This window comes from Nycticebus coucang, chromosome 22 (genome assembly GCF_027406575.1).
Source record: "Nycticebus coucang isolate mNycCou1 chromosome 22, mNycCou1.pri, whole genome shotgun sequence".
NCBI lineage: Eukaryota > Metazoa > Chordata > Mammalia > Primates > Lorisidae > Nycticebus > Nycticebus coucang.
The window spans coordinates 40,448,902-40,473,084 of record NC_069801.1 but is presented as its reverse complement, the minus strand read 5'-3'; the positions used below and the strand labels follow the sequence as shown (position 1 = coordinate 40,473,084).

The 24,183-nt window shown below is 42.8% G+C and overlaps 1 protein-coding gene across 10 annotated transcripts in view; it reads left to right on the top strand.

Moving 5' to 3' along the window:
* Positions 1–24,183, top strand: part of ERI3 (ERI1 exoribonuclease family member 3) — a 139,467-nt gene that overhangs the window by 10,389 nt on the left and 104,895 nt on the right. For 7 of the 10 annotated variants that reach the window (XM_053577433.1, XM_053577431.1, XM_053577428.1 and 4 more), the window contains exons 3-4: positions 2,728–3,005; positions 22,523–22,639. In XM_053577433.1, the coding sequence (XP_053433408.1) occupies positions 2,751–3,005; positions 22,523–22,639 (372 nt within the window). In that variant the 5' untranslated portion in view covers positions 2,728–2,750. The remainder of the gene's footprint in view (positions 1–2,727; positions 3,006–22,522; positions 22,640–24,183) is intronic. The other 3 variants (XM_053577425.1, XM_053577429.1, XM_053577427.1) reach the window with 1 other exon arrangement.

Sequence of the window (24,183 nt, the reverse complement as noted above, 5' to 3'; positions counted from 1 at the left end):
CGATGAGTTCATGCTCTTCCTGCCAATTCCAATCCAATGACACAGATTTTCTCTCTTGCCATATTTTAACTCCTTGCTCTAACAGTGAGAAACCTGGTTCCTGTTATCCTTAATATATGCACTTCTTTAATCAATCCCTCCCATTGCTGTCACTGCCCTTTACTCCTCACAGGTACCTCTTTTACCTTGCCTATGACTCCCCACATCAGACTGCCTCTAACATGGATGCTGTCTGCACCCCCACTTGGCTTCCACATGCTACACCATCCCTTCTCTACTCCATGTGAATGTCCTCACCTTGCCTGGGCTCTGACACTCCCTCCACACCCCTCCAGCCACCTAAATGACTTTAGGATTGAATTTTTCAGGTAGGAAAGAAGAAGAGTTACTCTGTATCTTGCTTGAGCTGAACTTGGTTGTTAGAAGTAAGGGAAGTGTGGAACCCAGTGATTGTGGATATTTGGAGGTCTGGCCTTCTAATGTCTGCTTTCAAGACTTTCTATAAGAGCTTTTCGATGTGAGTGAAATCAGGTGAGAGAGCCAGGCCTTCAGGAAAGAGGACCACTGGCCATCAGTGTATTGTCCATGGAGGGAACAGGGCATATATAGTATATTCTATGGAAAGTCAAGAACATTTTAGAGATGCAGGAGATATCAGTGCTACTCTCTGACACTGCCTTATGCACTAATTGGATTTATAGACCCAGAATATGGGAATCTAGGCTTAGCCAGGCAGGCAAAGCCTAATACGATAATAGTAGTAATAATAATAGTAGGCTAATATTTATGTGCCAGACACTGCTCTTAGTGCTTTATATGTGTTGTCTTATTTTATTCTCACTTAAGGCATAGGTGCTATTATTACTGTCATTTTATAGGTGAGGAATTGAAGAACAGAGCTTACCCAAGGTACCATGGCTAATAGTGGTGAAAACAGGATTCAAACTTGTAAAGCCTCCTTAATCACAGTGTTTAATTGCCTGTAGTGTTTGGCAGACGGGGTGACTATGTACTGTGTGCATACTGTACACACATTGGAGAACATTAAGACTTCCAAAAATCTTTATGCATGGCTTGACTTCATGGGGTTAGAGGAATTTCCAAGGCCTTGAGTAACTTAAGATCCAAACTCGAATGGGTGATTTGAGCAGCCTCGTTTCTCCCATCTCAGCAAGACTTCCAGTACTATTTAGGAGTGAGTGATGTAAAGAGTTATATTAGCTTCTGGCTTCCAGGGGATATTATCTCCTTTGCCTTCCTGGGGATTCCTTAGTGAAACTCAAGCCAGCCTTTGTCTACTGGGCTGAGAAGTTTGGCTGCATTTTTGGTGAGGCTATAAAATAATGGTGGAAACAAGTGCCATGCTTGCTGACCTTGAAATATTTTCAGTCTTAGTGCTACTGAATCTCCCTGAAACCTCACTATCAGAATAGCAAAATTGAGGACCTAGGCTAGTATATATCCTAATATGCAGGCAAGTATCTGTAGTTTACTCAGTGTGTTAGGAGAGAGGTTGAAAGAAAGGTGATACTTGGCATTGTCCACTTCTGCTCAGGTGGTAGTGACCTTGTTGATTTGAATGCTCTGGACTTTACAAGGTTTTATCCCTCCACCCTACATGGAGGGAGCCCAGTGTCTACTCACAGCCATTCAGAGGCAAGCCTTTTTTTAGAATGGGGCTTCGGAGAGCATAAACTGTGGCCATTGCTGTATTAGTGGTGAGATTTCTTGCTTGAGGATTAAAGTAGAGGGAAATTTGAATGTTGGGTATAACGGGGGAAGGACACAATATTGCTGCTTTGTTCTTTTTTTCTTTTTAAGGAAGCTTGAGTTATTTGTGAGTAAAACTTAGGCTTTGATTTTTATATTTAGCCCTTTGAGGAGCAGGGATTCTGCAAATTTAAAGGGAAAACTTAAAGGAAAAAAATGATTCAATTTTTTTTTTTTTTTTTTGCAGAGGTTCACTCAGAAAACTTTACTGGACTTTTAGTAATGTTCCTGTTACTTCCATATCTGGGTTTTCTTGTTCTTCCCTATTTAAAAAGTCCTGCATTCATTCAGGGCCTCTATGTACAAAGTGACTCTAAAGGTAGAAAATGAGAAGGCCTAAGGCTGTTGCCAGCTGTGCTCTCCAGGCCCTGTTCATCCCCCCAGGGTGCCACTTACTGGCGTGGGGGTTGGGGAATCACCAGAATGTTGGGAGCAAACTCCCTTGTGATTAGCTTTGTTTGCTTTCACCTTGGGAAAAGGGAGGACGCTATGGAGAGATGTCAAGAATCGGACCGGAAAGCCAGGGGCAAATGGCTCCTAATGGAGCTGAGGAGAGAATCTTGGACATTTCTGCTGTGTTACTGTGTCTTATTTATCTCCTAGGACTGGTCACCTCATGTTGCTTTGGGACCCAGAGCTTTAATGTTAACTGTTACCACCTGAGAAGTGACAGCAAAATTTTTCTTTTTTCTCTTTTGAACTTTAGAGCTCCATTTAAAGATGAAGGCCAGTGTTGCATATTGTTTTGAGGATGATCCAGGAGACTCAGAGCTGTAATAATGCTGCAGGTGCTGGTATTAGGATCTTGAACTTTAGTAATAAATGCTATGATTTAGAAACACAAGGGAGCGGCTCATGTTGCCTGGATATTCCTGAAGAGGGACCACAGTGGGAGGGAGTAACCCAGGATCTCTGTTCTTTTTTTTTTTTTTTTTTTTTTAACTTTCCTCCCCTAAGTTTTAGATGCTTCTGGATGTTCAATGCTAGCACCTTTACAGACTGGAGCAGCTCGATTTTCTTCGTATTTACTTTCAAGAGCAAGAAAAGTGCTGGGCTCCCACTTATTTTCTCCCTGTGGTGTTCCGGAGTTCTGCTCCATATCCACCAGAAAACTGGCGGCCCACGGCTTTGGCGCATCCATGGCGGCAATGGTGTCCTTCCCTCCCCAGAGGTATCACTACTTTTTAGTGCTGGACTTTGAGGCCACGTGCGACAAGCCACAGATTCATCCTCAGGTAACTGTTGTATCATTGCTTTAGAAAAGGTGGGGTGGGCAAGGAGGGAGGGAGGATAGTTTTGCTTCCTGGGACCCAAAGGAGCTTTGTCATATCTTCTTAGCTTTTAGCTACTCATTTGGAGTTCCTGCCTAGGAAGCAGAACTTGGTTCAGGTTTGCTAGGATAAGGTAGACCTACAAAGCCTCTGGGGAGAATTGGGCACATTGTTTCACTCTGGTCTGAGCTTTTGGAAATCAAAATATTTCCTTTTCTCCCATTATTTCTCTCTCCGTTTCTTCTCTCCTCCCTTCTCCTGTCACTACTACTTGTTCTTTTAAGGAGCACTGTGGAGCTACCCTCTGTGAAGACCCTAGTGATCCTTACTTCCTAATATCACATGCTTGTAGTTCCCTTCCCACACTGATTCAGAGAGAGCTCTGAATAACTAATGGAGTATAATGGAAGAAATAATGTGTGATTTCTAAGGCTAAGTTCAGGAGAGACCCTCAACGAGACCAGCCAGCTGAGCCACACCCAAACTCCTGTCTCACAAGAACTGCGAGCGATAACAAATGATTATTGGTGTTTTTTTTTTTTTTTTTTGTAGAGACAGTCTCACTTTATCATAGAGGGTAGAGGGTCATGGCATCCCACAGCTCACAGCAACCTCCAGCTTCTGGGCTTAAGCGATTCTCTTGCCTCAGCCTCCTGAGTAGCTGGGACTACAGGCGCCCACCACAACGCCCAGCTATTTTTTGTTGCGGTTTGGCCAGGGCTGGGTTTGAACCCATTACCCTCGGTATATGGGGCCAGCGCCCTACCCACTGAGCCACAGGTGCCACCCGATTATTGGTGTTTTAAGGTACAAGTTTGGGGATAATTTGTTATGTAGCATTAGGTAACCTGAAGGGGTACTGTTGGTCTGCAAAAAGGATGGTTTCTTTGCTTGCTTTTTTTCCTCAGTCTTCCACTTTGTTCAGAGCTTGGATTAGCAGCTAAGAGGCACCTAAGCTAGGTGATATCCAAGAGCTAAGTGTTTGCTTTGAGGGAATGGTTAGGGGCTGATGTGGCAGCTCAATTCTAGTGCTGATGCCAGGGTATGCCTGGCTCTGGGACTGTAACTTTTTCCTCAGGGCTAGGTTTTAGGGTGTGTGATTTGCTTTGGGAGCAGCATTCGGTATTAAGAAGGAGGGGAAGAAGAGGACCTCAACATAGAGCAGTTGGGAGGTGGGGATGAGTATCCATTCAGAGATAAATTGGGTTCATTTCTCATGATTGTTTTTTTCCAGGAAAGGGTCTGTCTGTAGAATGGTAGATTATTTTACCTAAAGACTCCACAACTTCTTTGTTCCCTTTCTCCTCTGCTTTTTCCTATTCTTCCTTAAGGTCTGCCTTTGGGGCATTGGAATAATGCCTTCTAAGGCTAAGAAGACAGGAGCTAGGTAAGGAGAATGTCCTAAGGGAAGGAACTTTGGCTGAAAGGGAGTGCAGCTTGGGAGCCACCTAAGCCACACTTACTTTCTCGGCCTTTTGTTCCTCCCTGTGCTACAGAGTCTTCTCTGCCTCCCCAAACTACTGGAATTTCTCTAGCATGGTAGGGGTGCATGAGTAGTGGGTTGGGAATTTTGCTTATATAGATTTTTCCCGGGTTGGGAATTAGAGATTCATATCCTGATATGCCTTATTTCCATACTGAAGTAAATTTCAGTCACTGAGTAAGCCCTAGTGGGACATGTTAAATAAACTCTAACACATTTCTATTGTATATGATTCATCCCCCTTCTGAATCCTCGTAACTGCTTGGCACTTCCATTATGGCATTTACTGCTTTTCGCTTCCTGGCATGTGCTTGTGTATGTGTGTTTCTTACCTTTTCAGTTAGATTATAAGCTCAGATAATTATGTAGCTCTGTTCTTGTCCTGCAGAGGGTCCAATGTTCCTGAAGGTGAAGCCTGCAGGAGTCATGTCTTAATTTGGTCTGGCAGTGTCATCTTTCATCTCTCTTTCAAGGGCATTGTTTTTATTTATTTATTTGTTTGTTTGTTTATTACAGTGCTAATGATATATTGCAGTACAGATTAAAATAATTTGTATTACCAACTGCCTTAGAATCAGGCACAAAGACCTTTCAATGTAGGCTGAGTTAGGCCTTCATGTTGTTTACCAGGATCTGGGCCTGCTTATAGATTATCTCCAGAATCAATGAACCCTGATGATGTGATTCCAAGGACACTTAAGGAATTGGCTGCCCTGGTTCATTATTAGCATAGCATTAGCTGTTGTTTTAGAGAACTCAGGAAGAAGCATTTGCTGTCTTACTTATCTTTAAAAGGAGAATACGGATGATCTTGGAAATTATAGACCCGTTAGTTTACTGTGATTCTAGAGAAGATACTTGACCTGCTCGTCAGATAATCAATCAGCAAACAGCTAGAAGAGTGTAGGATACTGAGTAATAACTTACATGGGTTTGTGAAGAAGAGCAAATACTGTCAGATCAATCTAAGTTCTTGCTGTGACATAGTGATGGATTTGAGTGGATCTAGGGCAAGTGATAAATGTAATACATCTTAACTTCATTAAGCCTCGACAATACTGTGATCAACAGGTGGGAAGGTGAGTTTGGGGCTAGATGTCTTTGTTGGACTACCCATCAAACCACCCTCAGGAAACGGGTGGGCAGCTTGAGATTTGATGTTAGTGGCAACTTAAAAGTCTCCCTTTTTTGGGGAAGGGGGTGCTATTTAGAGGAAGCTTGGAAGGTGGATTGAAGATGTCATCAGTCCCAGATAGGATAGCATCCTTCCATTGAAGTTATTGTAGGTTAGATGAGAGAGCCTCTGTGCTATTTAGGTCTTCTTTTTTTTTTTTTTTGAGATAGAGTCTCAAGCTTTCACCTTGGGTAGAGTGCTGTGGCATCACAGCTCACAGCAACTTCCAACTCGGGCTTAAGCAATTCTCTTGCCTTAGCCTCCCAAGTAGCTGGGACTACAGGCACTCGTCACAGCACTTGGCTATTTTTTGGTTGTAGTTGTCGTTGTTTGGCGAGCCTGGGCTGGATTCGAACCCGCCAGCTCTGGTGTCTGTGGCTGGTGCCCTAGCCACTTGAGCTACAGGCGCTGGACCTATTTAGGTCTTCTGGTAACAGGGAAGTAGAGAAGTTGGAAAAGCACAGAATGAGAAAAAAAAAGCATTAGAGGCACGAAAATGGGACTTGGTAAGAAAAAAAATAAATTGAATATAGTTTTGGTGACTGATTTTTTTGTCCAGGCTAAATAAATTCATATGTGAGGAATAGTTCCAAGGAATACAATAACTCACTTTTCATTTTAATAAAGACCAAAATGAAATGAATATAAATGGAAGCAAGAAAGGTTGGGATTTGGCATAGAATGAACTTCCAGAAGAGAAAGTAAAAGGACTAGAATAAGGTGGGCAAATTAGTTCAGCCTTGCTGAGTGCTCTTGTGGTGTGGCTTGATGACTGTCCACTTGACAGAGATTCTTTATGGGTAGGGTCTGCATACATGCGTCCTGGGGGTAGAGCTCGAGTTGTAAATGAGAACCATCCCAGCTCTCCTGACTAGCTTCCAGGAACTTTCAATACCCAAGACCTCTGTATAGTATACTTCTGGTTCTTATGAGAATGTTTTATACCTTTTAAGTGTATAAGAGGCAGAAACAGTTTTGGGCCAGGGCCTATTTGGAGGCTCATTTCTCTCTTCTGTCTCAGGTTTTCAGAAGTCCCTGAGTCTGCTTATTGGGACTATCCTAAAGGAATGCCATCATGAAAAACTAACAGGTATAAGCTCTTTTGTACTTGGGTGAGTAACAATATTGGTTATAAACATGGTAAAACATGTGGTATTTTTCCTTTCTCATCATTTTTGCTGTTTATTTTTGTACTTCATTCAACCAGGTGAAACTGGAGATGTCGGTTTGCCAGTAATAGGCTTTCTTTTGTGTTCTGGTTTTTGCACTCATTTTATATGTTTTACATGTTTCAATTCTGATTAACATGATATATAGGTTGAATAGTTGACTTTTTTCATGTGGAAACATTTTTTCACTTAAACATTAATTTAGATGGTTTATAGTGTTTTAGAGGCTCTAAATTTTAGAAATGTGGTTCCTTTCTTGTTTAGGAATTGTTTTCTGATTTAGAAGTAGATTTTTATCTGGTTTAGGAGAATCTGGCTCCTTTGTCTTTGCTTGCAGGAGTTCACGTTGTTCATTTTGGTGTGGATGTGCATCAAATGGTGGTTGTTTTGACCCTGAGGCCCAGAGAGCAGCCTGAAAGCTTTGGTGGGATCTTTAATTGTGCATCTTTAACCTTGGGGCAAGTTCTTTCACCACCTCAGTGTTCAAAAGAGACCAAAGCAAATGTAAGTGAGGAAAATGAGGTATAGGCCACAGCACGTGGGGGAGGAGGAAGTAACCTCAGCTGTCTGGATGGCCAGGAGGGAGGGGGGCAGCCCAGCTCTCGGCATCCTGGGAGCTGCTGTCCTGCTGCTGCCTACCCTCCTTCCCTGGTTCTCTGTGGCCATCCATCAGGCTCCTGGGTAGTCTTTTTCTCACTGCTTTGCAGCAGCCCTGCTGATGGTTTGCTTTCTCATGTGTATTCTAGTGCCCATAACTTTGGTGAAAAATGACCTTTGGGGTTGAGGTTTTCTAGTGTTTGGTCTTTGTCCACATGGGCTTTTTTCTTTTCTTTTCATGGAAACTTTGAAGAGACTCCATCTGCATTTTGAGTTAGAACTATGAGTAAAGGAATTTCTCTTTTATAGAAAATTGTCCAGATGCTAGGCTATTTTTGAAGGGTAGAGTAGGGGGAGGGTTGATGGTGACAGAGGAGAAGGAATAATATAGAAGAGAGACATTTGGAGGATTTCATTATGACCTAGAGCTGGCACATCATTATTAGTCTTGTGTGAAAGAGACATTTTGGAAAACTTTACAGGAAATTGGTTAAGATCTCTATAAAGCAAACTATATTGATTCCTTTTTCTTCCGTTCAAGACTGAAAGACAGGAATCCCCTTGACTCTCCTCCCCATTACTCTTTGCTCCTCATTTAGCTTCTTTCCTTCTCTCTGTTCTTGGTTCCTGTAGTTTCCAAGTGGACAGAAAGGCAGTTCCCTAGAGAAGGAATCCACTGTTCACTCCCCATTCACTTGCCCTGGTTGCAGCTCCTCCAAGTGGGAGGGGTTGGGCCAGGCATTTAGCCCAAGAAAGCCTACTCATTGGATTGTGGTCCCTCTGCTATGGCGTGCATTTTTTTTCTGTACAGACAGGCGAAGGCACTGATGCTATTCTTCTAAACTGGGAAATGAAATGCAAAACTGACATTAATGTAACATTATGGTTGAGATTAAATGCACCAAAATCAGGAAATTCAAAGTTATGCTTCCCACAGCAACTATAACTCAGCCTCATCTGGCGTGTGTAGTATTTTGTATTAGTGTGGATGGTGTTATATGTTAAGACATTAAAGTTAACACCATAAGCAGAGCACAAAATGCTTGAGGGGGCTGAGTTATGATGACTATGTGAGCTGTAAGTGTTCTTGCACAGGCTTCTGACTCCTAGAATAATTTTCCCCCTGCCCATCAGTCCAATTATTGCCTTTCTTTTTAGTTATATCTCTGCCTTAACACATCGCTTCTTTTAGGGTCACTATAAATGAATTTCTGTATTGGTGACCAGTGGTGGCCCACTGTGCCCTTTTGTCCTTTTAATTGCTGCCTCCATGGTGGTGCAAATGTGTGCTTTTCCCTCCCCCTTTCCAAAGCGGTCTTCTTCCAGAGGCTGCTGCTTCCTGGTGGTCTCTCACAGGGATGGGCCTCCCCCTGACTCTTGCTGTGGCTCCTCACTGGAGCTTCTTGAACTGCAACAAGCATTAGCTCTGTCCTGTTCTTTGCTGGATTATAACTTCACATGAAAGCCGAAGGGTCCTTATTTATTTGGAGCAGACATAGCAATGTAGAAGTAAAATATACATCTTGGGGATTGAAGCACTGATGGATAGTGAGTGACACTGCCTCTTATGTTTGGCATAGCAGGAGTGTAGTTAGACTATGGAGTTGCCTGGAGGTGGGGTGGGGAACTTTCCTTGGGGAGACACTGGGTCACTGGTAACAAAATCACCACATAATTTAGTGCAAATCAGGAAACACCTCCCTTCCCCAGCTTCTTATTATCCTGGTGGCCTCCCCAGGGCTGAGACAGCTGTTGGAATGCAAATTTAGTTAGGCATGGGGCTAAGGTTGATGGTGGGGAAGAGCTCTAAAGAATAGGGCCATTGATAAATGGTGAATGAAATCAGGGACTGTAAAATAATGGTGACACTGAGTTGCCTTTTAAAGTTTTTGTTGAACATGACAAAACCAACTAAGTCAGCAAAGGAATGGGGAGGACCTAATCATAACCACTTTAGAGGTCAGGAAAAGACCTCTTTTTACTCTTTGGATAGCAACTTCAAGCTCAGTGTTAGATGCTGGGCATTTGAAGATGAGGAAGAAATGGTCCCTACCCTCAAGGAGCTCATAGTCAAGGAGGGTAAATGTATATATAACAACCCTTAGGCAGTATGACAACTAGCATTATGTAAGTAGGTTCCTGGTACAGTGGGGGCACAGAGGATGGGAGAGATCAATGCTGCTCACGTGGGGGAGGCGTTGCATAGGCTGTGCAGTATAAGAAATTCAGGAGCCTGGAGGGGCCTCTCAGAACTATTATAGCAGGGATAAAAGAAGGGGCTCACAGAGTAAGCTGGGATGGTTGCTCTAAGTCTGAAAAACTGACCTTGATTGCAGGCTTGTTTATGGGAATGTTGAAAATGAGGGAGAGGGCGAATGAAGACTTTGAACCTGGCAAATGTTTCACCATTCAGTTAGTTGGGTTATCTGTATCAGTTATAAGCTGTTTCTCACAGTCAGGTTAGATGGTCTTATTGGGATGCTGTGAGAGTACAAAGGCTAGAAGAAACTTAAGAGCATTTTAGCCAATAAAGTGAGGGTCAAAGTGGAAATATGTGAGCCAAGGCTCTGAGGCATTTTCAGGGAGGTTAACCTGATACCCTAGCTGTCATTGAAGGTGGCAGTTGGGAGGGTGGCTGCCAGATCTCTATGGAAAGGCAAGGGCTGGAGAATGACATGACTTCCCTCCCCCCCCCCCACCAAAAAAAAAAAAATTGTTAGGAGTTTGGTTCTGGATCTGCTAGGACCCACCTTCAGTATACCAGGGAGATTTAGACTGTGCAAACAGATAAATGGCTGGCAGATTAACACTGAGTGAAGTGTGGAAGGAAGGATTAATGGAGAGGCAGGAGGGTCTGGGTGGCAAGAGAAGACTGGCAGGAGCAGAGGTGACTTGCAGATAGAGGGGTGGGGGCTGAGCTCCCTCTGAGCAGCAGCAACAGGTATAGCAGTAGGAAGAAAGCTGAGCAGGGGTAGTGGGGGAAGAAATCCAAAGGAGTGTTTGGGCTCAGTCCATAGGCTTCACAGAAGCCGCCTCACCCCCATCCTATCTTGTTTTCCTGTCCCCTCTGTTGATTACATTTCTTTTCTAGACTGATCTTTGACATGAGGAAACCGATATTAGGAGATCTTTTCTCCATCTCTGTGTCTTGTTGGGGAAAAGGATCCTGCATCATTTTGATTAAGATGCCATTGGGATGATTATTTGTTATCCTCTTATCCAGGGTGTTCACAATACTTAAAGAGCCCCCACAGTCTTATATTTATGTGATGAGTTTTGAGCTCTAGCTATGAAAATTGAGCTGTAGCCTAAAAGCCTGAGATGAGAGTGTTCCCAGATTGACACTAGTCCTCCCCCAGGCTGGCAGATCTGCAACAGAAGGGTAAATAGGCTGGCACGTATCAAGTGCTACCATGGGCAAAGCCTGGTTAGGTGATGGAAGAATGAGAAAGGAGAGACAAACATCAAGGAAGCTTTTATTCTGAAGTAGTGGTGACTTGGGATGGGCTGCCATTCTGGCCCTGTTCTGCATGTAGTTGGCTAGTGTGAGATCTTGAAGATCTGAGGGCAGCAAAATGGGTCATTTACATGAGTGTGTCTCCTTCTGTGGCTGTGCTGTGGTCAGTGCCTAGTCCTGGGGAGGCCACTCCAAGAACTGATTGATTTGAGGGTTAGATGCTGGCAGAGGCTCTTATTTGGAGATGCCAGTCTTGCTCTAACGAAAGGAGTGTGGAGATTCCACAGTGAGGTTGAGGGCAAAGCTGGTGAGCCAGAAATGGAAATTTGAATGTATTGTTAAATGGAAGAGAAGAAAAAGAAATAGATGTTGTAAGCCAGAGTTGCAACTATGTAGGGACATATTATGTGAGAAAGATGTTAGTGAGTTGGACTAAGGTGGTGATGGTGAGAATGGAGTGAAGTGATATAATCTTTAAGTGTGCTAAGAAAGTAACAAGTTTGAGAACCATGCTCTTACACAGCTCATAATTCTTTTGGATACTGCTGGGCTACTGGGTAGTCAGTGGTGCTAAGAAATTTGGTAAGGAGTGGAGTGTGAAATTGATAATTGTTGTAAATGAGGTGCTTTGAGTTAAAGATCCATATAGGGACAGCATAACAGGCAGAACTGTTATAGATGAGTTCCTTAGTAGTAATATAGGTAGTTGTTGTTCTAGGGTCTGTTTGGTCATTGGGCCAAAGCAGGTAGGCAGTTATGTTTAGGTTGATAGAATGGTAACTGGCTAGGAAGATTGAAATCTTTTCTCTCTGAAAGTGTAGTAAAACTGGGAGCCATGATTTGAGATTGCAGTGTCTGAAAATGGAGTCCAGGGACTATGTCTGCATTGTTCACAGTTTGTCCAGCGCTTGCAACATTTGAAAGGCCAGTTGATCAACTGAAAGGAATTGATAGTTGGGGTCAGAGGAGTCAGGGGCTGATGAATGGTATAAAACATCCCATTTTGATAAGGTCTCCTTTCACTGTAAAGGTAACATGACTAGAGAAACAATGTCGGGGGACGCCTGAAAGGAATTTTATAGTGATGGTGCAGAATGTGGTGGTTGGTGGTGCTGTTAAGGAATCCCCAACTTGGTGGCTCAGGACATACAGGAATTTCTGTGATCCTTGATCCTGTACAGATTTGTGGGCAATGTTAGGGAGGCCTTTCTCAGGACTGGAGACGGTGAAATAGACCAGATAAGCTCTTGGCTTATGTCTGCCATGAGAGCTTCATAGAAGAGGCATCCAGCCTTGTTTTCTGATTCATCTGGACAGAAGGAAGGTGTTTTTCTAGAGAGAAGACCTCCCGTTAGCTCCCTGACAGAGATGTGCCAACTTGCCCTGTAAAGTACTTGGATGTGACAGGCCAGTTTTTCTGCCCTGGCAGCAGGGAGGGTAAAATGTCTGATGGCAAGAGCCAGGGATAGTTAGCAGAGCTAAAGGGCTTGACCAGGTGCTTAAAAGTGGGTCAAGTAAGGGTTTGTTTTGAGGAGAGAGCTGAGAGCCTTGGGCTCTGATTCTTACTTGTTCATTACCTTTGTGGTAAGGAGTTAGTTACATTAAGGTTCTATCTAGACTACATTTTTGCTATTTAAAGGTGTTCGAGAACCAGCAGCATCATTATCACCTGAGAGCTTGTTACTAATGCAGAATTATGAGGCAGGCCCTTTCCCTGAGCTAAACAGAACCTGAAATCCAACAAGTTCTTCAGGTAATTTGAAGTCTGAGAAACAGTTCTGCTTTAGTCTGAACTAGAGGTTCTCAAACTCCCATGAGCATAGAATCACTTGGAGGGCTTGCTAAAACAAAAAGTCCCACTTCGAGGGTTTCTGAATCAGAAAGTCTGGGATAAAGGCCAGAAGTTTGCATTTCTAACAAGTTTTTGAGTGATGGAATGCTACTCTTGAGGGACCATGGTTTGGCAACTCCTGACTGTCTTAGCATTTTTATCTGTAAAATAGGAGAGTAATTCTTGCCTACTTACAGAGATGTGGGATTATATGAACCAATGTGTGAACAGAGTGTTCAGTGCATTGTGGGCAGGATGTCTGTGTATTGCTTGCTTACTGGTCAGTGAATTTAGCACATCTGTCTGCTCTTCCTGGCTTCTGGCCATCACTTGTGGATAGAGAATAGGGAATCCGTGAATAGAGAATAGGGAATCTGTGAACCACCTGTGGGATGAAGTCTTCTGTGACTAGATCAGCAGTGTCCAGAGTTGTGGTTGGGGTGCCTGAGCAAGACCTCCTGAAGCCCAGCCAGCTTCTCTGGGCTCCTAGCCAAGTTGCCTGACCAGAGCACTCAATCTGCCTACATGAGTCTGGTCCTGTCTTGATCACCTGCCATCTCCTCACCTCCAGCTTATGTATCTTTAGGGCAGTATTTAGATTGATTTGGAAAACAGCCTTGGTCTAATCAAGCTTATGATTAGTCGTGTGATCCATAGCAAGTCTCATGACTTTTCCCTGCCTTGCACTTTGGCTGCATGTGCCCAAGTCCCAAAATGTGGACTCTGGACCCCCAGAGTGAGAGGAGCTGAGGTAGAGACTTTGATCAGTATAGCATAGTGGACTCTGGGGTTGAGTCTTGTCTCTATTACTTACTTATAGAATGACCTTGGGTAGATTATGTATGCCTCAGTTGTCTAATTGGCAAAATGGGTTTAATAGTAGTACCAATCTTATAGAACTGGTGGGAGGATAAAATGAATTAACATATTAATGCTCAGAACCATGTCTGGCATGTAGTGGCTATTAAGTGTTAGCTCTTATTAGTAGAACTAATACTGGTATTGTTCTGACCCACGGTCTCATAGGAAGCTCTTGGGGTACAGCAGGTGGCTGGGCGGCAGGCCTTACTTCTCCAGAGAGAACCTTTAGGCCCTCTGTCAACACAGTGGATAAAGTCTATACTAAGCAGAGAGATTTTTCTCCCTCCATTGGAATGGTAACTTGGGCTTGGCACTCTTCCACTTCCATGCCCTTCTTTTTTGCAGCCTTCAGGGACCCTCTCTAGCAACACAACCTGAGATTTGTTTAAATTAATTTCATGACACACATGTATGTATATATGTGTAGGTAGCTACAAAGAAATTATTTGGTTGTTTGCTACCCTGAAGGGTCAGCTTCATAGAAGCCACTAATATCTGAAATTATTTACAATTGAATATATAAACATGTTTGAACTGTGGCTGTTTCTGTGCCTATAGGGGTAGACACAGGCCATGCACACCCCTGAGTGAGAATATGGTTTCTAAGACTTGGTCCTTTTCATTTATTGGTGTTATGGTTTTTTTTGAAAAATTTAGATTTCAATAAAAGTAAATTATAATTCACATTATACCCTTACCCTCCTTGAATAAAAAATAGCATCTATTTTCAGCCTCTTTTATACATTTTAATTGCTTTGGGGTCTGTGAGAATGGGTGGAGGGGGACATGTAGGTGAAGAATCAGCCTTTTAAAGCTCTGATTTTTTTACCCTTCCTTGTCCTGAAACTTGGAGCATCAGCTCTCATCTGTCAAAGTGTAAATCAGCAATTAAAACCCAAACAGCCAAATGCCAAAGATGACCCGAAGCACAAAGCAACTGACAAACAAGTCCGGACAAATCGACGGGTAATTTATAAGCTTTGCCCTAAAATCTAATTATTTGGCAATTCGAATTTGCAGCCAGCCAGGGCTCGGCAATAAATTTAACCCGCCATAAATTATTTAGGAGCAGGCTGTGGTGTAAATCAAAACCACGAGTGTTTGTTTAAGAAATAAGCTCCTTGTGCATAAAATGTCTTTTTTTTTTTTCCCCAAGGGAGAAACTGTTAAGTAAACCATGCCCCATTGCCCAGTGTAGCCCTCACTTCTCCCATCCAACTTCCTCTCTTCCCTGTGGCCAGGAGGCTCCTTAATCTCTTGAAGAACAGTCTCACCTTTGCATGGCACTTTCATCTAAAGTATTTGGATAGAACCCACATATTTGCCAAGGACTGCTTTTTCAAGTGGTGTTGCTTTTCAATTTTAACAAATGTGTCAGTGCAGAGGTGCACGCTTTTTGGAATTTTCAGTGGTTTGAAGGAAGGGATAGATTAGTTGTTACTATCTCTGGATTGAGGTAATGGCAGTTTCTTCTTCCTAAATTGAAAGAGGGAAGCTGTGAAAAATGACTTCCTCATTCCCTTACTTCAGATAGGACCATAGAAACATCAACCTAGGCAGAGGAGAATCTGTGCTTAGGGAAAAAGGGGCCGGAATACTATACTGTTAAACTCCCATTCTAACAGTCTAACCCAAGTCCCTTCTGCTTAAAATCTTTTTGTTGTTGCTCTCTACGGGGATAATCTGATCACTGCAGACACTTTAGTTGAAGGGAGTTTGAATGCCCTGAAAGCAACCTACACATTTATTTCTTGTAATCTACTGATTGTGGGTGTGAAATTTCATTTGAAGTGCTGTGGCTGATTTTTGTCCTTAATTTATGGAGGGAATCACTTGGGGGTTTCTAGCTGAGCAATTAGAAAGCAGATGGGTTGAGACCCTGTTCCAATTCACTTTAGAAAGGCAAATAGCTGGGTGTGGGGCCCACCTGTAGGCCCAGCTACTCAGGAGACTGAGGCAGGAGGTTCCCTTGAGCCCTAGAGATGGAGGCTGTGATGCGCTATGATCATACCTATAAATATCCACTGCACTCTAGCCTGGGCAAAATAGTGAGAGTGGGGGTGGGTGGGTGGGTAAATGAATATTTTCTTGGTGCTTCCTTTTTATTTCTCTGTCTTTTGTCCCCTCAACAACAACAAAAAGATTTGCAGGGAAAGAGAAGGTATAATACTTTGGATACTTAGAAAAATCCAAATTCTGAGGTTTTTGTCTTTAGTTGTAAACTTGTGGCCAGTTCCCATCTACCATCAGCAGACCAGCGTTTTGGATAAATAGTGCTTTGCCTTTGTGTGTGGTATAGGATGACCAGCTGTCTCAGTTTTAGCATTGAAAGTCCTGTGTTAGTAGTGCCAAAGAAGATGAAATATTTGGGAGTATACCTAACAAAGGACGTGAAAGATCTCTACAAAGAGAACTATGAAACTTTAAGAAAAGAAATAGCAGAAGATGTTAACAAATGGAAAGACATACCATGCTCATGGCCGGGAAGAATCAACATTGTTAAAATGTCTATACTACCCAAAGCAATATATAATTTTAGTGCAATTCCTATTAAAGCTCCATTGTCATATTTTAAAGATCTTGAAAAAATAATACTTCGTTTTATATGGAATCAGAAAAAACCTCGAATAGCCAAAACATTACTCAGCAATAAAAACACAGCGGGAGGAATCACGCTACCAGACCTGAGACGGTACTATAAATTGATAGTGATCAAAACAGCATGGTATTGGCACAAAAACAGAGAAGTAGATGTCTGGAACAGAATAGAGAACCAAGAGATGAATCCAGCTACTTACTGTTATTTGATCTTTGACAAGCCAATTAAAATCATCCAGTGGGGAAAAGATTCCCTATTTAACAAATGGTGCTGGGTAAACTGGCTGGCAACCTGTAGAAGATTGAAACTGGACTCACACCTTTCACCATTAACTAAGATAGACTCTCACTGGATAAAAGATTTAAACTTAAGACATGAAACTATAAAAATACTTGAAGAGAGTGCAGGGAAAGCTCTTGAACGAATGGGCCTGGGTGAATATTTTATGAGGGGGACTCCCCAGGCAATTGAAGCAGTTATCAAAAATACACTACTGGGACCTGATCAAACTAAAAAGCTTCTGCACAGCCAAGAACATAGTAAGTAAAGCGAGCAGATAGCCCTCAGAATGGGAGAAAATATTTTCAGGTTATACCTCTGATAAAGGTCTAATAACCAGAATCCACAGAGAACTCAAATGTATTAGCAAGGAAAGAACACGTGATCCCATCTCAGGGTGGGCAAGGGACTTGAAGAGAAACTTCTCTAAAGAAGACACACACACAATCTACAAACACATGAAAAAAAGCTCATCATCCTTAATCATCAGAGAAATACAAATCAAAACTACTTTGAGATATCACCTAACCCCAATAAGAGTAGCCCACATAACAAAATCCCAAAACCAGAGATGTTGGCGTGGATGTGGAGAAAAGGGCACACTTCTACACTGCTGGTGGGAATGCCCACTAATACGTTTGGAGAATACTTAAGAGACCAAAAATAGACCTGCCATTCGATTCTATAATTCCTTTACTAGGTTTATACCCAGAAGGCCAAAAGTCACAATATAACAAAGATATTTGTACCAGAATGTTTATTGCAGCCCAATGCATAATTGCTAAGTCATGGAAGAAGCCCAAGTGTCCATCGACCCATGAATGGACTAGCAAATTGTGGTACATGTATATTATGGAATATTATGCAGCCTTAAAGAAAGATGGAGACTTTACCTCTTTCATGTTTACTAAACTAAAAAGCTTGAACACACGGATGGAGCTAGAACATATTCTTAGCAAAGTATCTCAGGAATGGAAGGAAAAGTACCCAATGTACTCAGCCCTACTGTGAAGCTAAATTCTAGCTTTCACATGAAGACTATAACCCAACTATAGCACAAGACTATGAGGAAAGGGCCAAGGTAGGAGAAGAGAGGGGGGAGGTTAGGGTGGAGGGAGTGCAATGGGTGGGGCCACACCTACAGTACATCTTAGAATGGGTACAGGTGAAACAATACAAATGTCTACATACAATAACTTAAGAAAATGCCATGAAGGCTATGTTGAACAGTTTGATGAGAATATTTCAGATTGTATATGAAACCAGCACATTGTACCCCTTGATTGCACTAATGTACACAGCTATGATTTAACAATAAAAAAAAAAAAAGAAAGAAAGAAAGTCCTGTGCTCTGGGAAACCTTTGGTCCTGAGAAAATGGGACAGTTAGCTACCCAACTGTCTTGTGATGCCTAGCAAGTCTCATGACTTTTCCCTACCTTGTGCTTTGGCTGCATGTGCCCAAGGTAAAATGGATTTGGTGGTTTGTAGCAGTTGAGGGAGGAAACCACTTAGAGATGAGAGTGGACCTAGTAGAAAGTGCTTTGGAGTGTTCTGGGTTTGAATCCTCACACTACTACCTACCATCTTTGTCATCTTAAGCAAATTATTTCTCTTCTCTGATCCTGTGGAGAGTTTTGTGACAGTATTGTCTCCTGTTACAGCCAGGTCCTTGGTTTGTATCTGCCAGTTATTGGCTCTTTTATATGTTTGCTGAACAAAAGTTGAGAGAGAACTGTGTGCTGGAATCAGAGCTAGGTTTCGGAGATGCAAACTGAAGGCATGCTGTCCTGTACTCCCTGAGCTCATAGCCCAGTGCCATCTGTGTTGCTGCTGTTTCGTGGAGGATTGTCAGCAGCATTCCTTTAGGACTTTTCTGCCAGGATAGTCCACATTCATTGCTGTTATGAGAGCCTCCTCTCCTTCTAGGAGACGGTAGACTGAGTGCCCTACAGGTAGTCTTTCATACTAAGAGAATCAGATCTTTGTTAACCCATTAGATTTTGAGAGCTACTAGTCTTCCCATTAATACTGTCCTTAAGTCTCCTTTTTTCCATTTGGAGTCCTAACTCTGTCCCTTATTAGCAGTATAATTGTGAGCAAGTGATTTCTTTGGGCCTTAGTTTATTTGTGAAATAGGGATAATGATGATTCCTACCTCTTGAGTTGTTAGGAGGATTAAATGAGATCATTCCTAGAGCACTTAGCACGGTGTCTGCTGCTTAGTAAACAATAAATGGAAGGAATAAAGTGATTCCATTCTTCACGTGACTTGGAGTCCACTTCCTTTCCACACTTTGCCCAGACTTGAGCATCTCAGAGAGAGGAGCCACATCACATTGTACTCATCTGTGTGTCCACTGCCCATGCCTGGTAAATAGCATATGCTTAATAGTATTGGTTTATGACCTCATGATAGTAATGATGATGATGATACAACATATCTCCTAGGGTTAATAAGGGTAGAATAAGAAAATGTGTGTGAAAGCACACTTTTTACGTTCCTCCACTAAAGCACTCATCATAGCGTACTGTTGATTATTTGTTCAACTATCTTTTCTACTCCCTAGTCCCTGCACATCTCCAAAGCAGAAACTACACCTTATTGCTGAAATTCCCCCAATGCCTGTATGTTATCCTGCACAAAGTAGGCACTCAGGTAGTTTAAATAATTGCATATGGCATCCCAAGGAAAGGGAATCATGAAGCTATGATTAGGGGAGGGAAAGGGCTAGAAAAACAAACTAGTTCTTCCTTCTTTCCTGGCACTAGCTTTAAATTAAACTAAAAACTCTCTTCCTAGGGTTGATGAAATTGGATGAGAGGAAAGGAGAGGGGGTGGGATTAACAGTTTCATTATCTGAGCAACTAGACCTACATGTGCCTTGTGCACATCTTCACAAATCCTTGGATTGGAATTAATGCTAGCAACCTGTAATATGGGGGTTATGTCTCTGATCATTATTAGTTAAGAACTTTCAAAGTGTTTGGCATGCCCCAGGTCTTCTGGCTGCAGAGTTGTACCAACTTGGTCCAGATTGGGGCTCCTTTCCCATGACTAGGCTGTTGGTGCCAGTAACTTTGAGGTTCTTGGCTTGCTGGGCTCTATGGGATGGTGAGCAATACGTAGGTGAGGTCCTCTTTGCTCTTACTTCTCAGAGGGTCTTCTGTCAGAAGTTCCTCTTTTGCATCCTCAGTGGCTCACATGAATCTGCCAGTGTGCAGGCCCCTTGTTATAACAGCGCCTGATACTGCTGAGGAAGGGCCCCTGCAAAATCACGTTTTGAGATTGGCCCTTGAAAATTCCTCTTCTTGGTCATGGGGAGAAGGTCTGACAGATAGGCTAGGAACATCAGAGAAGTATGTTTATAATAGACCCTATCTGATGTATATTCAAGGCATTTCAGGGGTCTCCCTCCCCTTTTTTTTTTTTTATTTGCATGGAGCTAAGGCTGGCCTGGTCTTTCACTGATGGTACTGGTGGCACTTACTTTGAGCACTTAGGTTGGCTCTATTTCCCTATAGGTAAGGAAACCAGTAGCAGGAAAATTTGGATAATGAGCTGCAGTGGGGAAACTCAAAGGCCAAGTTTTCAGAGAGACTTCTGGGGATGCTATGTTGGTGCTGGTCAGAGCAGGAGCTGAAGCGTGTACTATTTTATAATAAATACTAATGAAATTCTAGATCTATAATAGCATTTCACATATCTAAAACAAACCATGTGCTTGTAAAAAAGTGGAAAGAGATCAGCTTTAAGCCATAAATTCTTGGTAATAGAGGTGTTTTTTTTTTCTATTTATGTTTGATAGATATTTTTGTTTCTAGAGGAATGTCAACTCTTAATTTCATAATGTATCATGGGCTTAAGAAAATTGAATTTAATAAAAACCAAAGATGAATGGCATCCTTAAAGGTCCCAACACTTGTCTTTATTAGCAGGACAAACTGCAGGTCTCCAAACACTGCTTCTCTCCAAATGAAAGTTTAAATGAAAAGTACAGTTGTGTCACAGGTTAAATTTCATTGTGGGCCAGGCTAACATTGTTAGTGAGGAGCTGGCTGTATTTGTTTCTTTAGACACCAAGGGCAACCAAACTCATTGGGCTACAGAGCTCTTTCTACTGGTGGAGTGTTCTTTCTGCTTAGTGGGAGACAAAGGATATATATCAAAAATTCAGAAGTCAGATGAGCCAGATTCAGATGAGCTATACCTCAGAGTTGGCTCTTGATTATCTTGCATATCTGATTTTTTGGGGGATCAATGTGTATTTTGTGTGTGCATGTGTTCAATTTTGATATTCACGGCAAAACTCCCCTTTACTTGATCTGCTTTGTAATAATTTGTAGGGAACAAAAGGTCCAAGGAATTGGGAAGAGATGTGTCATCTAGTCTAAGCAGCAGCCTGCACTTCTTCTCTGTCTCCCTCTATCTCAGCCTTGTAGCCATTGTGCCCTTTCTATCCTTGGGAATGAGCTCCTGTCGGCTTCCTCATCTTTGGGGATCAACCCTTAGAGACCGGACAATCAGAACCTTTGATTGGCTTGAAATCTGATTGACTTGATTTGGTTTTCAGTACTGCTTTTATGTGTCATATTGAAATAGATGCTTTAAAAACAAGCCTAATATTTAATATTAGTGGGTGTGTTTTTTGGGGAGGATACCTGCCTTCTCTGGGACATCGAAGAGATTGACTGTTTCTCCTTTTGTTTTCCCATCCATTCATTTTCTAAGTGCAGTCAGGTGTCATCAGCTTCTGTGTGGCTTCTCCAGGCAGTCTCTGGAGAGAACCAGTTTGCCTCGATCTTGGTGATACTGGAAAGGTCCTTTCCAGAACAGGGGATGAGTGGTCGGAGTGCCACTGAAGCGGACCATGGGGCCACTGAATGGGCAGAGCCCCCTTTCTCTGCAGTGGAGGCCCCTTTCCACATGCTAATTTTACACAGAGAATTTAGCCTTTTTTTTTTTTTTTATTATTTCCTATTTGTCTCTTCCAGATGTTTTCAGGGCAGTTTTTTTGTGTTGTAAACTAATTCCATTCATGTTTTAAAAATTTATGAAAGCACTAATAAAAATGTCAAAGTGGTAAAAATGTTAGCTTTTCCTCTGCTTTGATTAAATTTTGCAAACTGTTTTTGAATATTAAAAAGCAATATTTTTTTTATTCTCTCTCTTTGCTTTCCCTCTTCTCTCTGGTGTGTGCAGGCTCTCTCCTGCCCTCTCCCCCCTCCGGTGCGTTCCTCCCTTCCCAGGAGCGATGTATGAGGCATGCTGCACAGCCAGCGTTCTGCAAGCCTGTTTGCACACCAGGACCTTGGTGCTGTGCATCTCTATTAAATAACGGAGACAAATTAATCTTAGAGACACCAAACAAATTGTCACTCCTCCTTCTTCCATTATGTTTCAGTGGACTGGGAAGGGCTGGCTAAGCAATTGGGCTGGGGGTTGGAGGTGGGAGATGGGGGAGGATGTACAGCCTGAAAAAAAGGTGGGAGGCACTAGCTCCTATTACTCTTATTCAGTTTTCTCCTCTTTGGGATCCCCTTTGCCTTTATTTATTATGTATCTTTAAAAAAAATCTAATGAAGAAATTCACCAGCTCTATTTAAACTGTGTATGAGGAAATCTGTGCATTGGTCTGATGGCTAGTTGTCTGTATGGCTTTAGGTCAAGACCTACTCAGGACAGAGACCTGGGCAAGGAGAAGGAGAGCCTACTTTGAGGGGGGGCAAGTAAGCAGGCCTCTGCTGGAGAACCTGTTGGTGAAACCAGAGCAGATTATACCGCTATCTTCCTTCTCTTTTCCAGAAACACTGGGGATGGGGTTATGTCTTGTCCCTGGGACCTGTAAAGGTGGTAACAGTGGGAAGGTTGGAATTGCAACTGTGCTGATACCATCTCACTCAATCTTGGGTTTGGCCAGACAGGGGCTAATGAGCCCAAAATACTCAACTCTTTCTTGACTTGGAGTTGTTGTTTGACATGGTTGGTTAAAATAACTTATTTTTCCTTTTCTGTGTCTTTGACCCTCTAGGAAATCATTGAGTTTCCCATCCTGAAGCTAAATGGCCGGACCATGGAAATCGAGTCTACCTTTCACATGTATGTCCAGCCTGTAGTCCATCCACAGCTTACCCCTTTCTGTACAGAGGTAAGGGCCCTGGAGCTGGGTAGCAAGGGCTGTGGGGATCATTGGTGGTCTACACAGGCCACTTAGTGAGAGCTTAAGTTTCACCAGTGGTCAAGGCACATTGGACCTAGCAGTGGCTTTTTATAAAGCCTGCCCTCTACTTGGACCCCTGGAGACCTGGGAGAGCAGTGACACAATCTGCGCCAGTTTCCCCAACATTTTCCCTTCTTATCATCCCTGGCCATCCTGGCTCCTCTTGCACCTGGAGCCCAGGAGCAAGATGGTGCTTCTGGGGCTCAGGCTCTTTCCAGTTCCATTTCCTTCTGGAGCCTTGGGCAAGAGGTAAAGATTTAGAGATCTGGAAGGAAAAGTTAACATTTAAGCCTTCTTAGCTTTCTGGCATTGTTACTCTGTCTTTCTGTAAAGTGGCCCCACATGAAGCATAGGTAGAGTTTGTAGGAAGCACATTGTTACCAATGAAAGAGAAAGGCAGTCTCAGTGGAGCATGAGGACAGGCCATGGCTGAAATGTCCTTATCCTAGTCTAACTGTACGTAGCCACCTTGTCAGCAGGTTAGTGTTGTTGACCCATTTTACAGATTGTAATACTGGGATTAATTGAGATTTGATGCTTGTTGGAGGCTCAGAAGAGCCATTGGCAGAGGGGAGAAAGCCCTGAAAGTCCTGACTCCCAAGACTATGTGGTCAAGAATGCTTGGGAGCAGATGGATGAGAAAACATGAGAATTTCTGGATTCTTTTCAGAGTTTGGGACTGAGGTACATTAGAGACTTTGTGCCTTCATTTAGAGACCTACCTTCTACATATGAATGAAATAGGTGGAAAGAAGTTCTTGTGTAATCCCAGTCTCCTTGGTGTGGAAGAAGTTGGAATGAGTTTACCTGGTGGGAGAGCTCAGTGTGTCTTGAGGCAGAAGTAGCCCAGATATAAGGCTATCTGGAGGCTATATCGAGGGTTACTCCTGGTCTTGATGCCAGTGTTTGCCACCTGACCCAGGTGGGTCTTTTTTTGTAGGCATCCATTTGTTAAGGTACCTATCTGCTGAGGCAACTGGTCTCTTAAGCCTTTGTTATTCCAACTAATGATGTTGAGGTTCTGGTTCCCTCCCTTGTCTATTGGTTTTCTTCCTCTCCTTCCTCCCTCGGAATTAACTATACCACCAGGGGGCACTAATCTGTCTTTTCTGCCCTTTTTGAAAAGTCACCATTTTATTTTATTTTATTTATTTATTTTTTGAGACAAAGTCTCACTTTGTTGCCCCTGGTAGAGTGCTGTGGCATTATAGCTCACAGCAACCTCAAACTCTTAGGCTCAAGTAATTCTCTTGCCTCAGCCTCCTAAGTAGTTGGGACTATAGGTACCTCCCATAATGCCTGGCTAGTTTATTAGAGATGGGGTGTGTGTGTGTGTCTCACTCTTGCTCAGGCTGGTCTCGAACTCATGAGCTCAAGTGACCCACCCACCTTGACCTCCCAGAGGGCTGGGATCACAGGTGTGAGCCACCGTGCCTGGAGAAAAATCACCATTTTAATGATGATGAGAATCT